At 43.6% G+C, this 15,454-nt stretch overlaps 1 protein-coding gene and 1 long non-coding RNA gene across 2 annotated transcripts; both read right to left on the bottom strand.

The window, feature by feature from the left end:
* Nucleotides 1-1,482: 1,482 nt before the first annotated feature.
* Nucleotides 1,483-3,015, bottom strand: LOC129766511 (uncharacterized). The gene has a single exon (XM_055767079.1). It carries the CDS (start codon nt 3,013-3,015, stop codon nt 1,483-1,485), a length of 1,533 nt encoding a protein of 510 aa, XP_055623054.1.
* A 1,556-nt stretch (nt 3,016-4,571) lies between these two features.
* LOC129770899 (uncharacterized) lies at nt 4,572-5,389 on the bottom strand. Its single transcript, XR_008742232.1, has 3 exons — nt 5,188-5,389; nt 5,012-5,124; nt 4,572-4,944 (listed from the first exon to the last, which is right to left on the bottom strand). It is a non-coding gene; the product is annotated as an uncharacterized LOC129770899 (long non-coding RNA).
* Between the last annotated feature and the right edge of the window lie 10,065 nt (nt 5,390-15,454).

The raw sequence follows: 15,454 nt of genomic DNA, 5'->3' as shown, positions 1-15,454 counted from the left end.
AGCATTCCGCAGCTTCTCCCGACTTCCTTGGCGTCCTTCGCGTCCTGGACCAGACTGTAGTTGGTCGTCTCCAGACTCAAACAGATCGTGGCCATCGCTCGCAAACGCGTTTCCGCGTCGACTTGCTGTCCTTCCGACGGCGACACAGCGTTCCATGATCCCTCGCGGATGAGCGTCATTTTCATAGCGAACGCCCACGTGGTGTAATTTTGTCGTCTCTTGAGCCTCTCGATAAACAGTAACGAAACTCCGCTGATTCGTCCGCTCCCAGCAGCTTGTACTCCAGCAGCAGGAACTCCAGCACCGTTTCCATTGCCGTCTCCTCCGTGGCTCATCTTGGGTTGACTAATTACTTCTTTTAAAAAATCTTCTTTCTTCCGGCTATGACCTGTCCTGGGCCCATAGAAGACTAATGAAAATTTTATTCAAATCAACAAACTACGTTGCTACGTTATATATAACAAAAGTACATTTCGTTGGTTACATTTTAGGCAATGTCTAATGCGATCACAACACCGGGATTCTAAAAAGGTACTGTAGGAATACGAAACTGACGCCAGTTGACAAAAATCCCAACGTAAATGCAAGTCGCTCGCCGGCAGTAATCACCCTTCGCATTTGTATTAGGCTGTCAAAAAAGTCCTGCGGTATTTCCGCGAGGTGTCGTTGTGAGCGCGTAGTTCTAGTTGTATTCATTGTATCGAGTCATACTATAGCTTGTTGGAAAGGTATTTTTGCACGCTATAATATAGTCCTTGACAGTGTTTTGTTTGGTTAAGTCGTTCGTGAGTTATAGTGTCGCAAATATGGAGCAAAATAAAGACAAAATCCGACATATTTTACAGTACTACTATGACAAAGGAGGGGGGTTTCTTCCGGAATTATAATTTTAGAACCCGATGTTTGAGGTCCGTAAGGCGAATTATAATTTCCCTGGGAATTGCACATATGTACAAAATATTAGTTTTAAATTATACGTAGGAAACAATTATTCATAAATTGTAGTTATAAGTTCATTTCCTATTTTTACAGTTTTCCTCACGTTTAGTCCCCTTAATAATTCCTTTTAATTTCAAGAGCAGGAACAATCGTTTTCTTGGTATTTACTAGGTTAGAAATTAGATTAATCTATATGTAATCCTCGATAGTATTAAGCTAGAATATAAGTTTGTTTAGGATATGTTTAGGCTTGGTTATTATAGTTGTACTCACTAGATAATAAGTATATATAATTAATTTTAAGTATTGCGAAATTCACTTGTAAATTCTTAATTTCAACTAGCACACGTTATCGATTTGTTTATGATTCTTTTTCTCCTCTTTCACTTATCCCGACCGATGACAGACCTACCGTTCCTGTCTTATCGATCCGTCACAGGTAGGGTTGTTTTTCCTCGATCACCGAGGGACTTATTGGTGAAGATGCGCAGCCAACTAGGGATGGCTAACACTCCCCCCAGGTGAGCCGAAGGCATCGTCGGCTTACTCTTCTCCGCATCGAACTTCCAGAACCGCCAGTTTGGTTACAGGTCGATCGTAATCGCCAGTTGATGTCTTTACCGTAGCTGACCGGATCCGTCCATCTTTGCTTGGATGAGTAGCAATGACCCTACCTCTTGGCCAACTGTTTCTCGGGAGGTTTGGGTCTACGATGACCACGATGTCGTCCACAGAAATTGGCTTCTCGTCGGCGTACCATTTTGTTCGTCTCGTAATTTCAGGGAGATAGTCAGACAGCCAGCGTTTCCAAAATTGGTTGGCCAGCGCCTGGGATGTACGCCAGCTTTGCTTAAGAAGGGCACCACTGTCGTCCAATGACGTGAAGGGTTTCGAGCCATCGGATGACCCCAAAAGGAAGTGGTTGGGTGTGAGTGCGGTTGATGATTCGTTATCAATGGGCACGTGAGTGAGTGGCCGGGAGTTCAACGTGCCTTCAATTTCAATTAGACAGCTCCGCAGAACTTCTTCAGTTGGCTTCTTCGAGGGACAGATGACCAATAAGTTTTTCTTCACACTCTGGATCAATCGCTCCCAACTACCACCCATGTGTGGAGCCAAGGGTGGGTTGAAATGCCAGCTTGTCTCTGCCGTAACAAATTCTTTGGCGACCTGGTCATAGTCGATGATTTCCCGGAGCCTTTTAAGCTCTCGGCTGGCGCCAATGAAGTTTGTTCCCCGGTCGCTTCGAATAGTTCTTGGTGTTCCCCGTCGACTCAAGAAGTTTCGTAATGCGATTATGCACGAATTGGTGCTTAGCGAGTTTACCAACTCGATATGAATTGCTCGTGTCGTAAGACATGTGGCGATCATTCCCCATCTTTTCTCTGTTCTTCTTCCAATTACGACTTCCATGGGACCGAAGTAGTCGACGCCGATGTGCGTAAACGGTCGTGTATAGGCAGCTAACCGCTCTGCTGGGAGGTCCGCCATGATCGGGGATCGAGGGACAGTAGACTCGTTTTTGCAGCGCTGGCAGTTTTTTCTGACGGTTTCATACCGAACGCGAAGGCGAGAGATCACGAATCTTTGACGCATCTCGTTCACAACGGCAGCATGATTTTGATGATGAAATTTTTGGTGGTAGTGGTTAATCAGCAGAATGGTCACAGGGTGGTCGTTTGGAAGAATCACCGGACTTTTCGCGTCTTCGGTGGCGTATTGACAGGCAGCTATTCTACTGCGCATTCGCATCACTCCACGCTCGTCCAATCTGGGCAACAGCTTGTATAATCGGCTGCTTTTAGGAAGGACATTATCTGATGTATTCTTGCAGTTGGCGGTCAGAAGGACTACCTCTTCGTTATAACCTTCCCGTTGAGCTAGACGGAACAGGAAACCTTCGGAAGCGTAGAGTTCTTCTCTGGACAATGGGCCACTTTCGATGGACTGTTTGGTTCTCCGTCTTCGGCAGTTTTCGATGAAGCGATGAACGTAGGCAACCACATTGTTGAGTCGTTTCCAGCTTGTGAAATCCGCGACGTTGATAATTGAGTCGGGCGACAAGTGATGAATCATTAGGGAAGATCGCAATTCGTTGTCTGTTCGCATAGACTTCGAAGAGGATTTGGGCCATTCCGCTTCACTTCGATAGAGGAAATCGGGACCTCTGAACCACCTGGATTTTGAAGAAAGGTCAGGCTGCGTCTCTCACTTGGTGCCGTCATCCGCTACATTTTGTTTGGACGGTACCCAATGCCAATCTGATGCTTCCGTGGCATCGAGTATTTCGCTGACCCGAAACGCCACGAAAGTACTGTATCGTCGATGGTCCGAATTTATCCAGCTGAGAACGTCACGGGAGTCGGTCCAGTAGAACTCGCGATGAATCGAAGTGGAGAGCGATTGCATAACCGTCCGGGTTAATCTGGCCCCTATGAGAGCTGCCTGCAGCTCCAGTCTCGGGATGGAGTGGAATCTCAGAGGGGCTACCCTGGTTTTTGCTGCCACTAAGGAACAGCAGATGTTGTCGTCTAGATTGAAACGGAGGTACAGAGCAGCTGACATACCATTTTCGCTGGCATCTACGAATGAATGCAGTTGTACCTCGCAATTGTTGGGTATCGCCGAAGATCGAAGACACCGCGGAATTCTGACGTTCTCCACATTTGGCAGCACTTTTAGCCATCTGATCCACTTTTCGTGTAGTGGGTCGCTGATTTGTTGATCCCATTGAATACCGGCTCGCCACACTTCTTGGAGGAGTACTTTTAAGTACATCAGGAAATGGGAAATCAGTCCGAGGGGATCGAAGATAGTCATGAGGATCTGCAGCATTTGGCGTTTTGTAATTCGACGACATCCGTTGAGCAGATCGGAGTTGAACCGGTTCCATCCAATTTTGTATATGAATTAGTGCACCACCACATTCCTAAGGGCGATTACACATTATCCGGTTTCTGCCGGACCGGTTTCAAAAAGCGCCGATGGGTTTGGACGGAAAACCGGACAACAATGTGAAAGAGACCTCGTGCTACACAAAACCGTACCTCTCTCACAAATACATACATGCATTTATTTATAAGTGGATTTGACAGGTAAACATTGCTTCAAATATTCCGGTTACTTGCAGCTGACTGCAGACGGAAAATCTTAAACCCATAGCTGCTGCGGCAACCACGAGCGTTCTCATATGTTTGTTCCTTGGAAAGTACATAAGGCCGATTGTTGGAGTGTAGCACACATGAGCATGATCAAAGTGAGACCAGGCCTCACGGACATTACGCACATCCTGCATCATAACGGCGTTCTTAACGTACCTATCGTGAATACTTCCGCCCCACTTCAGAATACGTTTACAAAAACTAACTCTAGTCCAGTTGCGGTTTACTCATTCATACGCATAATTATTTTGTTTCCAAGCATACACGAATAGCATGATTTATTTCACACGCTCTGTTGCCACATATTTTTTCAACAGTCTCAGAAACACGGTTAGATAAAAGTGTAATTTGATGAACCAATAATAATAACATTCCGTAATAAGCTAGAGGCACTATTTATTTATATGTATAATGTGTTCACTTCCTGTGATTATTTTGGAATTTACTTACAAGAGTATGTATGCACATCTATTCATTTTAGAGTGTTTTTTATTTCATTATTACAGAAAAAAATTTAACGATTAAAATAACATAATTCGTTCAAACACTATTCCATTGCTGCTTCCGCTGATCCTCGTCCAAGAACGCGCTCAACATATGCCGCAATTCCTCGAGCACGTAATCCTGGGGCAATGGCAGCTTCTCGAGCCCAATTCACATCACAGCTATAAATACGCGGATCCGGAGCAAAGAATGACTGAATCAGATAAGCTGGAATTTCGTTCTGACAGAACCGATGCTTTGGCGTCGGGCATGGGAACATTTTGACCACAGAGCACATATAGGACAGTTTGGGCTTGAGTGCCTCGGTTTCGTCGTCAATCGTGTCCCGGGTCAGGTCAAACTGGAATACCCAAAGAATATTAGACGAGATAATTATTTTTAGTGTGTTCAAATTAACAAAAACTAACCTTCTCATTCAGCTCGATTAAGTCGCTCAAAATCCGCCCCTCGATGAACCAGTTGGAGATTTGTTTGACCTCCCCGATCTCGTTCAGTAATAATTTCAAATAAGGAATGTTGCCTGTGAACAAAAAATAGAGGTTAATTAAATAACTCGATCTGCTTGTCGAAAAACACCACTCACCGTTAATAACACCGTCCGTGGCAATATGCTCAATGATGACATCGTGCACCTGTGACCATTGCTTCTCTTTGAGCAGAAATTTGCATCACAGAATTAGTTCCACAGCACTGGTAGTTGTTGAAGAAGTGAAATAAAAATTTCAGCATCCACATCACTTGCAAATTATCAACTGGTTTCAAAATCAACAAACAAACGTCAATAGTGCACACATACTATTACATGAGACGAAAAATTGCCTGAAGGGGGCTCAGACATGAGCCTTGGGGTAGACCCATATAACTATTTCTGGAAGTTGTCAGTTGTCCAAGGGTGAAGTTCATTCGCTTTTCTGACAACAAATTGTACAAAAAGTTATTCAAAATTCCAGGAAGTCCACATCTGTCCAGATTGTCTGACAGAATTTCTATGGTAACCGAATCAAAAGCTCCCTTAATATCCAAGAATACTGAAGCCAATTGCTCCTTGTGCGCAAAGGCCAGTTGAATATCTGTAGAAAGCAACGCTAGACAATCGTTTGTTCCTTTGCTCTTGCGAAACCCAAATTGTGTACTTGATAGCAAATTATTTGTCTCGATCCATTGATCGAGTCTTCGAAGGATCATTTTCTCCAACAATTTTCTAATGCACGAGAGCATAGCAATCGGACGGTATGAGTTATGGTCAGACGCTGGTTTGCCAGGCTTTTGAATTGCTATTACTTTGACCTGTCTCCATTCGGGTGGCACAATGTTGTTTTCTAGTAGGGTATTGAATAAGTCTAGCAAGCGTCTTTTCGCGATATCGGGAAGATTTTTTAGAAGAACGAATTTAATCATATCGCTTCCGGGTGAAGAGTTGTTCGATGAAAGAAGAGCCATAGAAAATTCCAGCATTGAGAATGGTCCGTCCAGAGGTCCACTGCTCGGAGACGTTTCTCGAAGAGTATGTTGGGCTGGAACTGAGTCTGGACAGACCTTTTTCGCGAAATCGAATATCCATCGGTTGGAGTATTCTTCACTCTCGTTGGTAGATGAGCGGTTACGCATGTTGCGAGCTACCCTCCACAAGGTACGTATTGAGGTTTCACGAGAAAGACCTTCAATGAAATTGCGCCAGTAACCGCGTTTTTTTGCTTTAATTAATTGTTTCAGCTGTATTTCAAGCTTTGAATATTCCTCGAAGTGTGTGGATGTTCCATGTCTACGAAAAGCTTTGAAAGCATCAGATTTTTTCAAATACAATTTTGTGCATTCATCGTCCCAGCCAGGAGTGGCTGGTTTTCTTTTAAACGGAGAACTTGGAACTTTTCTTTTTTGTGCTTCCAGTGAGCTTTTATACATCAAATCGACAAAGAATCGATATTCTTCCAATGGTGGAAGTATATCTATTGATTCGACACCGATTGTTACCGCCGTTGCAAATTTTTGCCAGTCGATGTTCCTTGTTAGATCAAATGGAACTCGAGATGGTTCAGTGGATTGCGGGCTACACTTGATTGATATACTGATTGGCAAGTGATCGCTACCATGGGGATCATTGATGACCTTCCACTGGCAATCCAATGATAACGAGCTTGAGCAAAAAGAAAGGTCGAGACGACTTTCTCGAGCCGGAGGTTTTGGAATTCGTGTCGCTTCACCAGTGTTCAAGATAGTCAAGTTGAAATCGTCACATAAATCGTAAAAAATAGCCGCTCTGGCGTCATCATAAGGATCACCCCACCCAGTACCATGAGAGTTCATATCACCCAGAATTAGAACTGGGGATGAGAGAATCGAGACTAGATTCCAAAGATGACTACGGCTAATGTTAGTATTTGGAGGAACGTATACTGAAGCTATGCAAAGTTCTTTACTCTTTGCAGTTATTTGACACGCGACAATTTCGACGTCTGATAGAGCTGGGAGAGGAATTTTATAGAAAGAGTAGCACTTTTTGATCCCCAAAAGTACTCCTCCATAAGAATCATTTCTATCCAGGCGAATAATGTTAAAATCGTGGAAGTTGAGTTCAGTGTCAGAAGAAAGCCATGTTTCAGAGAGGGCAAATATATCACAATCATAATTTTGAAGTAAAAATTTGAACGAATCTAGTTTTGGCACTAGACTACGGCAGTTCCATTGTAGCACATTGATCATATCTTCTACTACGCTAGGGGAATTATCCATCGAATGATATGATTGATGCAAGGAGGGGCCATGACTTTAAAGATGGAAGCAAGGCAGAAATAAAGCTTCTGAGGGGGTCTTGAATTTTTAACGTGTTTAGTATGAAGTCCACAATGTCCGAAAAACCTATCAATCCTCGATTAGACGCGAATTTTCTACGAGAAGTTCGAGGAGCAGCGTTTTTATTTCTCTCTTCTCTGGGTAATGACGTAAAATCCTTGCTGCAACCAGGAACTGGCTGAGAAGGAGCCTTCGGATTCGTTTTTTTATTACTATTACCCTTGGAATTAGACAATCTTCCGAGGGTCACTTTAGGTTTCTTACGGTGCACCGTTGGTGAAGAGAGCTTTCTTTTTGATGATTCATCCTTTATTGAAGATTCTGGTGCAGCCGTAATATGACCCTCATCAGAATCAGAGTCCGATTCTTGAGATGACAAAACCGAAAATTGGTTTTCATCTTGAGCGGCTGATGCGGTCTTTAGCATTTCAGCATAAGTCCGCTTGGAGCGTCCAGCGATAGAACGCTTCACTTTATCGGAGTGCTGTTTGTACCTCGGGCACTCCTGTAGAGGGTGAGGATTCTCGCCACAGTGGATACATTTTTCCACTGTTTGTGTGCAAGAATCCTCACTATGTTTCTCGCCACATTTACCGCAACGAAATTTGTTGCCGCAGTGGCTAAACGAGTGTCCCAACTTTTTACAGTTGGTACAATTATAAACCCGTGGTACAAACAGGCGCACTGGGAAAAAAATATTTTCTACTTTCACATAGTTTGGGAGAACAGAACCTGCGAAAGTAATCCGAAAAGAGTGCGAGGGCTTATAAACTTTTTTGTTTTCTTCCAAAGATGCTGAATGCAGGTTTCTAACATCCAGGATCTTTACAAGATCACCTATCATCGAGTTTTTGAAAGAACCCGAAGCTTTTTTCAATTCATCGACACTCAGACTCGCGTCGGTTACTACGCCTTCTATCTCCACCTCTCGAGAAGGGATGTAGATGTGATATTCCCTGTTAAAAGCTTCGTGGTCAACAATCTTGTTGGCCACATCAAAAGTCAGTGCTTCTACACGCAGTTTATCCGGTCTCTCTTTATGTATCGAGACGCCCGAAAATTGACGCAGCAAATCTCTTGAAATATCAAGAGTTCTCAACGATTTTCCCTTGGGCCGAAAGAAAACAACCCATGGTCCCTTTGAGGTCGATTGATAATAGCGCGTCCGCGCAACAATGGCATCGGTAGATGTCATAACGGTTGCGCAAACGGTGCGCAACCGTCTATGAAAAAAAAACACACACACACACACGCACGCGCGCTCAAAAACTCAACTTAAAACTAACTTAGACTAATAATTAACTTAAATTTAAGAAAAATATATAAATATATATATATATCTCAAAAAAAAAAAATTCTTCCAAAAAAAAAACAAAATACTAATTTGCGGTGTCCGAACAACCTTGAACACCCCTATTCGAAGCTATACAACACCGCACGCTACGAGGTAAACACAATAGCGTGACGGCAAAAGTTGTTGTTGATTATACTTCTCTATGATGAAATCGATGCCGCTGGAACCAATTCACAGATCGCCGGTCCGGCGTTGCCGGAGAGGTGCTGCTTCCTCGCTGTTCCGGGTATTAACGGCACTTATCTTGCCACGAACGGTCAAAGAAAAAAAAACCAAAGGCACTTTGGCGGAGGGGAAAAAAAAACTTCACCAGCTTCGATTTGTAGCAGAGACGCGAACAATAAGCGTCCGGCTCTTTCAACTATCGATTGAGGAAAATGAGGTCACCGGACATTGTAGTCGCAGTAGACGGCTGCATCACGGCGCCGTAAAGAGGTTGGTACGGTCGAAATTTGCCATTTGGGTTTCAGACCGGTCCGGCAGAAACCGGATAATGTGTAATCGGCCTAACACTTTCTCCGTCGCCATCGGTCCCGTCGTCAAATCCATATTTTTCTCAGTCATACTGCCTTCTTTTAACGCGCTTAATACTTGTTGCGAGTTGCTCACCCAGTTACGGATTTCAAAACCACCGGCGGAATGCACTTGGCTAACTTCTCGCGCTAGACGAATGGCGTGCTCTGGTGTGTCTGTCCTGAACATCGCATCGTCAACGTAGTGACGATTCTTAATTATATCTGCTGCCTCCGGGAACACTCCTGCAAATCGTTCCGCATTAATGTTTTTAACATACTGGGCGCTGGCCGGGGAACAGCTGGCTCCGAATGCCATTACGTTCATCACGTAAACCTGGATCTCACCATTCTTGTCTCTCCAGAAGAACCGTAGACAATGTTGGTCTTCCGGTCGCATGAGGATCTGGTGGAACATCTCCTTTATGTCCCCAGTAACCCCGACGCGGTATTCACGAAATCGTAACAATATTGCGACGAGAGAACACAACTGGTCGGGGCCCGTTAAAAGTACCGAGTTTAGAGAAATACCAAAGACTTTTGCGGCTCCATCCCACACTATTCTTATTTTACCGGGTTTATTCGGGTTAAAAACTGGGAAGATAGGTAAATACCACACTCTTGGGTAATGCCTTTTTAGCTCATCGTCTGACAGTTGGCGCACGTATCCTTTGACCAGATATTCAGATATCTTCTGTTGCAGAGCGTTGGCTAGTTCCGCATCCTTCTGCATCCGCCTCTCAAGTCCGTAGTACCGACGTAGCGCCATATCCTTACTATCTGGAAAACGGACACCGTCGTAGCGCCATAATAGACCGGTCTCAAATCGGGTACCGTTGAACTTGGTAAGAGATTGAAGTAGTGAAGCAGCTCTCTGGTCGTTCGTGGATAGCAGTTTTTTGTATGTTTTCATTATTCCGAGACTATCCATCGAAAAATATTCTTTCACCATTTGATGTACATCATCATCGGATTGACGGTTACATTCGCAAACGTGAAACGTATAATGGACAAAGTTTGCAGCGTTATTGGCACAACATCCGCCACAGATTGCCCATCCCAGTCTAGTCTTAACGGCGATTGGTTGTTCGAAATTCCCTTCTTTACTTTTCAGTACCAAGCTGACAGGGGCATGTTTCAGACCGATGAGTATACGCGGACGGACATTTGAATAGGACTCGATTGGTAAATTACGACAATGCGGATACCGTTGAGCCATCTCTTCCATATTGAGGGACTGGAATGGCAGCATCAGCTCTCTCACTGTTCGAACTCCCTTTAGTTGATACTCCTTAGCGTGGTTCTGAACTCCGGCTATATGCACATCCACCATACAGGAGTTCGTCTCATTGCGTTCAGTTCCCCCTGTCCATCGAAGACACAGTGGATTGGCGGAACCTTTCAACTTCAGGTGGTCGGATAAGTCTTGGTCCATTAGGGATACTGCTGATCCCTCATCAAGGAAGGCAAACGTTCTGACAGCAATACCGTTTCCGCGCAGAGTAACAGGAAGATAACGGAACAAAACTGCATTTGCAGCGGACTGGTGTGTGTTACATTCGTGGAATGTGCTTGGTCCTGCCTGTGGAGCGGCTGGTGTAGCTTGACTCTCATAATTATTTGATACTGGATTATGAGATTTAAAGTCATTATGGAGCAACTCATGATGATAGAAAGTGCAGCCATTTTTTCCACACGATTTTGAATCACATTTCCCCTCGTGGCGGCAGAGACACCGGCGACACAATGAAAATTCCCTAACAGCAGCCCATCTGGCATCTCGGGAGAATTGTAAGAAACGCTTGCAGTTCGATGCTGTCTTGCATCTACCATTACATACCGGGCAATTACCGGTGTTAGGTGTCGATCTTTTCGTAAAATTTCCACCGTCTAAAAATTTGGGAATATTTTCGGAAGCAGTCTCCAGAGCGGGCTCGGAATGAGTGTGCAGAAACGCACCAGACTTCTTCGATGTATTCATTCCTATTCTCGTGGGGGTTTGTTCTACTACGGAAGGTGTTGTTAGAAAACTGGCAGCCTCAGCGAGAGAGAATACCCATTCACCAAATGTCGTCAAGTTGACCCCTGAAAGAGTTAAACGGTATCGAGCCCACTCCAGCTTCAGGATAGGTGGCAGCTTGTTTACTAACTGATGGAGGAGAGAGACGTTATACATGAAATCATCCAAACCGCACGCATCGACGGTTGCACAAAAGTTTTGTACTTTGACGGCAAGGTCAACCAGTGCCTCGGGCCTATCCTCTTTAATCGTCGGAAGTTGATTTATTTTCAAGATCAGCGAATGAATAATCGCTTCAGGCTGACCGAACAGCATCCTTAAGGTGTTGATGACGTTAGTCACATTCGCCGGATACATAAGGCAGCTCTTAACAGCTTCATATGCCTTTCCCCTGAGACACTTCTGCAAACGGATCATGTTCTCTTCGTTTGAATATCCGCACATAGCGGATGTACTCTCGAACGTTGACACGAAGATCGGCCAATCCTCAGGATTCCCAGAAAAGAGAGGAAGGTCCTTCGATACCGCCTGTCTTGAAGCAAGTTGGCTCTGCGATGGAGGGGTAGCGTTGAACCAAGTAGGCTGCTGGTGATTATTGAACAATCCGTGAGGATGCGAAGGGCTGCTTTGATGAATAACAGATTGCCCAGATGAGCGATGAAGTGCTTGTCTGGAAAGATGAACGGGACTTCTGTTGACAATAAGATCCCTTAAACGGGAAGTGGACACAGTACTACACAAGCTTCTGGCTCCGTACAATGGAGTACTGTTCTGATTTATCGGATTGATAATCGTAGATCGTTCATCTATATGCAAAGCAGAGTGCTCTACTGTACCTGGCGTGTGAGCGGTCGGGTTAATTACACTAGTATGCTCACGATTTTCACCAATAGGATTGGTTTGGTTAATCGAGGACATCGCAATGTTTATTGTTGAATGTCCCTTCGGATTAAACTGTTCTCTCACGCCTTCAGCTGCGTTTTCATCAGTCATTAGACCGTTGACTTCTTCAACCCATCTCTCTACTCGACTACCAGATTCGTTATGTTTGGAGCTTGCTCGACTGGACATTTGTTCCAACAGCTCGTATTTCTCCTTCAGATAATCGCGAAACATCTTGGCTTGCGCTTCTTCGAAGACACGTTCCTCTTCCAGCTTCATTAACTGCAGCTTCAGTCGTGCCTGACATGTTGCTTTGGAGGATGCTGGCTTGCAAGGTCGCTTCTCAGAATTCGCTTCGATACTAGGAGGAATTATCACCACCTTCGGTAAACTGCTACGTTGCTGCTGTTGGTAGTTTGGTCCTACAGATTGAGCCTTGGTATTATGCATCTCCACTTCAATGGCATTCGTTTCGAAAACAACCATTTCCTTACGATGTCCCGATGTCGATGGCTGTTGTTGGATTTCCTTGGCAGTTTGGCATTTTTGGCAAACCCAACTTTGGTTTTCGACTTCCTGAGTGACTCCCACACACGCAAAGGGGCTCCACTTATCGCACCCATCGCATTGGACCATGGCCGAAGTATCAGGATCATCACAATTCTGACACGCGCACCCTTGGTTACTCCTATTGGCGGATTGCATCCTACCATCCTCTGTGACCACCTCAACCACACTTCCAGCACGTTCCTGTCGCTGCTTGAATGCTTGCCGTTCGTAGCAGATTTACTACGCGTCCCGTGCATGACTCAATTCGCTCGCGTAAACGGAAATTATAAAATGATACGAGTGGTAACAACGGAGGGGGGTTTCTTTCGGAATTATAATTTTAGAACCCGATGTTTGAGGTCCATAAGGCGAATTATAATTTCCCTGGGAATTGCACATATGTACAAAATATTAGTTTTAAATTATACGTAGGAAACAATTATTCATAAATTGTAGTTATAAGTTCATTTCCTATTTTTACAGTTTTACTCACGTTTAGTCCCCTTAATAATTCCTTTTAATTTCAAGAGCAGGAACAATCGTTTTCTTGGTATTTACTAGGTTAGAAATTAGATTAATCTATATGTAATCCTCGATAGTATTAAGCTAGAATATAAGTTTGTTTAGGATATGTTTAGGCTTGGTTATTATAGTTGTACTCACTAGATAATAAGTATATATAATTAATTTTAAGTATTGCGAAATTCACTTGTAAATTCTTAATTTCAACTAGCACACGTTATCGATTTGTTTATGATTCTTTTTCTCCTCTTTCACTTACCCCGACCGATGACAGACCTACCGTTCCTGTCTTATCGATCCGTCACAGGTAGGGTTGTTTTCCCTCGATCACCGAGGGACTTATTGGTGAAGATGCGCAGCCAACTAGGGATGGCCACGCTCCGGAAGGCCTGTCGTCGAAAATTGCGACAAAATCGCTGAATTAGCCGAGAAAGACCGGCATAGTAGCAGCCGTAGCATCGGCCAAGAGCTGGGGATAAGTCATCAAACCGTTATTAACCATTTGAAGAAGCTTGGATTCATAAAGAAGCTCGATGTATGGGTGCCACACACGTTGACGCAAAAAAACATCTTTGACCGTATCGACGCATGTGAATCGCTGCTGAATCGCAACAAAATCGACCCGTTTCTGAAGCGGATAGTGACTGGCGATGAAAAGTGGGTCACTTACGACAACGTGAAGCGCAAACGGTCGTGGTCGAAGCCCGCTGAAGCGGCTCAGACGGTGGCCAAGCCCTCATAAACGGCCAGGAAGGTTCTGCTGTGTGTTTGGTGGGATTGTCAAGGAATAATCTATTATGAGCTGCTTCCCTATGGCCAAACGCTCAATTCGGACCTGTACTGCCAACAACTGGACCGCTTGAAGGTAGCACTCATGAAGAAAAGGCCATCTTTGATAAACAGAGGCCGCATTGTCTTCCATCAGGACAACGCCAGGCCACACACTTCTTTGGTGACGCGCCAGAAGCTCCGGGAGCTCGGATGGGAGGTTCTTTTGCATCCGCCGTATAGTCCGGATCTTGCACCAAGTGACTACCACCTGTTTTTGTCCATGGCGAACGAGCTAGGTAGTCAGAAGTTAGAACAAATGAAAATTCAAAAAAAAATACCGCATTACTTTTTTGACAGCCTAATATAACGAAGTTCTTGTATATCTTATATAAGTTCTTACATAACGAAGTTCTTATATAACCATAACGGAACTGTGTCTGTTTTTGGTCTATCCTCAATTATCATAGCTGCAGTGGCCAGAGCTACTGGTACATAGAAACGTCGGTTAATCGTTCGATTAATTCAAATAATCGAATATCTGAAATCATAATCGAGTAATTTCGTATCGAATAATTTAAAATAAAAATATGAACACATCGAATAATTGTCACTGTAATCACGATTCATGAAAATAGGAATCTTTCTCAAAATTAATGCATTTTTAGGTTAAGAATTAGGCTTTATAATTTTTTTATCCGACTATGTAACATCGACAACCCGATAGACCACGCGACCAGAAAGACAACGTGATACGTAATTATTACAAGAAATAAATATTCGCTCGATTAATCGAAAATTGAAAGACAATTATTCGAATGAATCGAATGTTGAAAAATGTCCCAATGATTAATCGATAATCGAATAAATGAAATATTTAGACATCACTACTGGTATAGCGCCGTATGATGCTGCTGTTGGAGCCATTTTCATTTATAAATATTTTCTTCTTTGAAAAATGAAAGCGGACGAACACAAAATATTATCCGACTCGACAAACAGTGTACTATGCAATAATCGTGTTTGTCATTCATTTCAAATAGCTGTATTTCGCCAAATAGTTTTATGTCAAATTTTTGACAAAAATAAATAGGTGTAATTATGATTGTAAAATATTTTTATCAAACATGAAATTTGTACTAAATTTTGACCAAATTTTTTCTGTCAAAAAGCGTCAAATATTTGACCTCCGGTCGAACAGTGTACGGCCATCTTAAAGTGCGATTCACATAGCACGTTACGGAGAAGAACGTCTACGTTCCGTCAACGTCTCCACCAATTCACACATGCAGTCAATGCTTCCACCAGCACCGTCACGTCAATTGCCAAACGAATGATTTATTTAATTTTATTCATGGTGTCGCCACCTACAACAATTTTAAATTGCAATGCCCTCTTTCAAATCAGCATGCCTAGAATAAGTTCTAAATTTTGAATTAATTTTTTAATTATT

This window comes from Toxorhynchites rutilus, chromosome 2 (genome assembly GCF_029784135.1).
Source record: "Toxorhynchites rutilus septentrionalis strain SRP chromosome 2, ASM2978413v1, whole genome shotgun sequence".
NCBI lineage: Eukaryota > Metazoa > Arthropoda > Insecta > Diptera > Culicidae > Toxorhynchites > Toxorhynchites rutilus.
The sequence above is the reverse complement of the archived record's forward strand: the minus strand, read 5'-3'. Positions and strand labels throughout refer to the sequence as shown.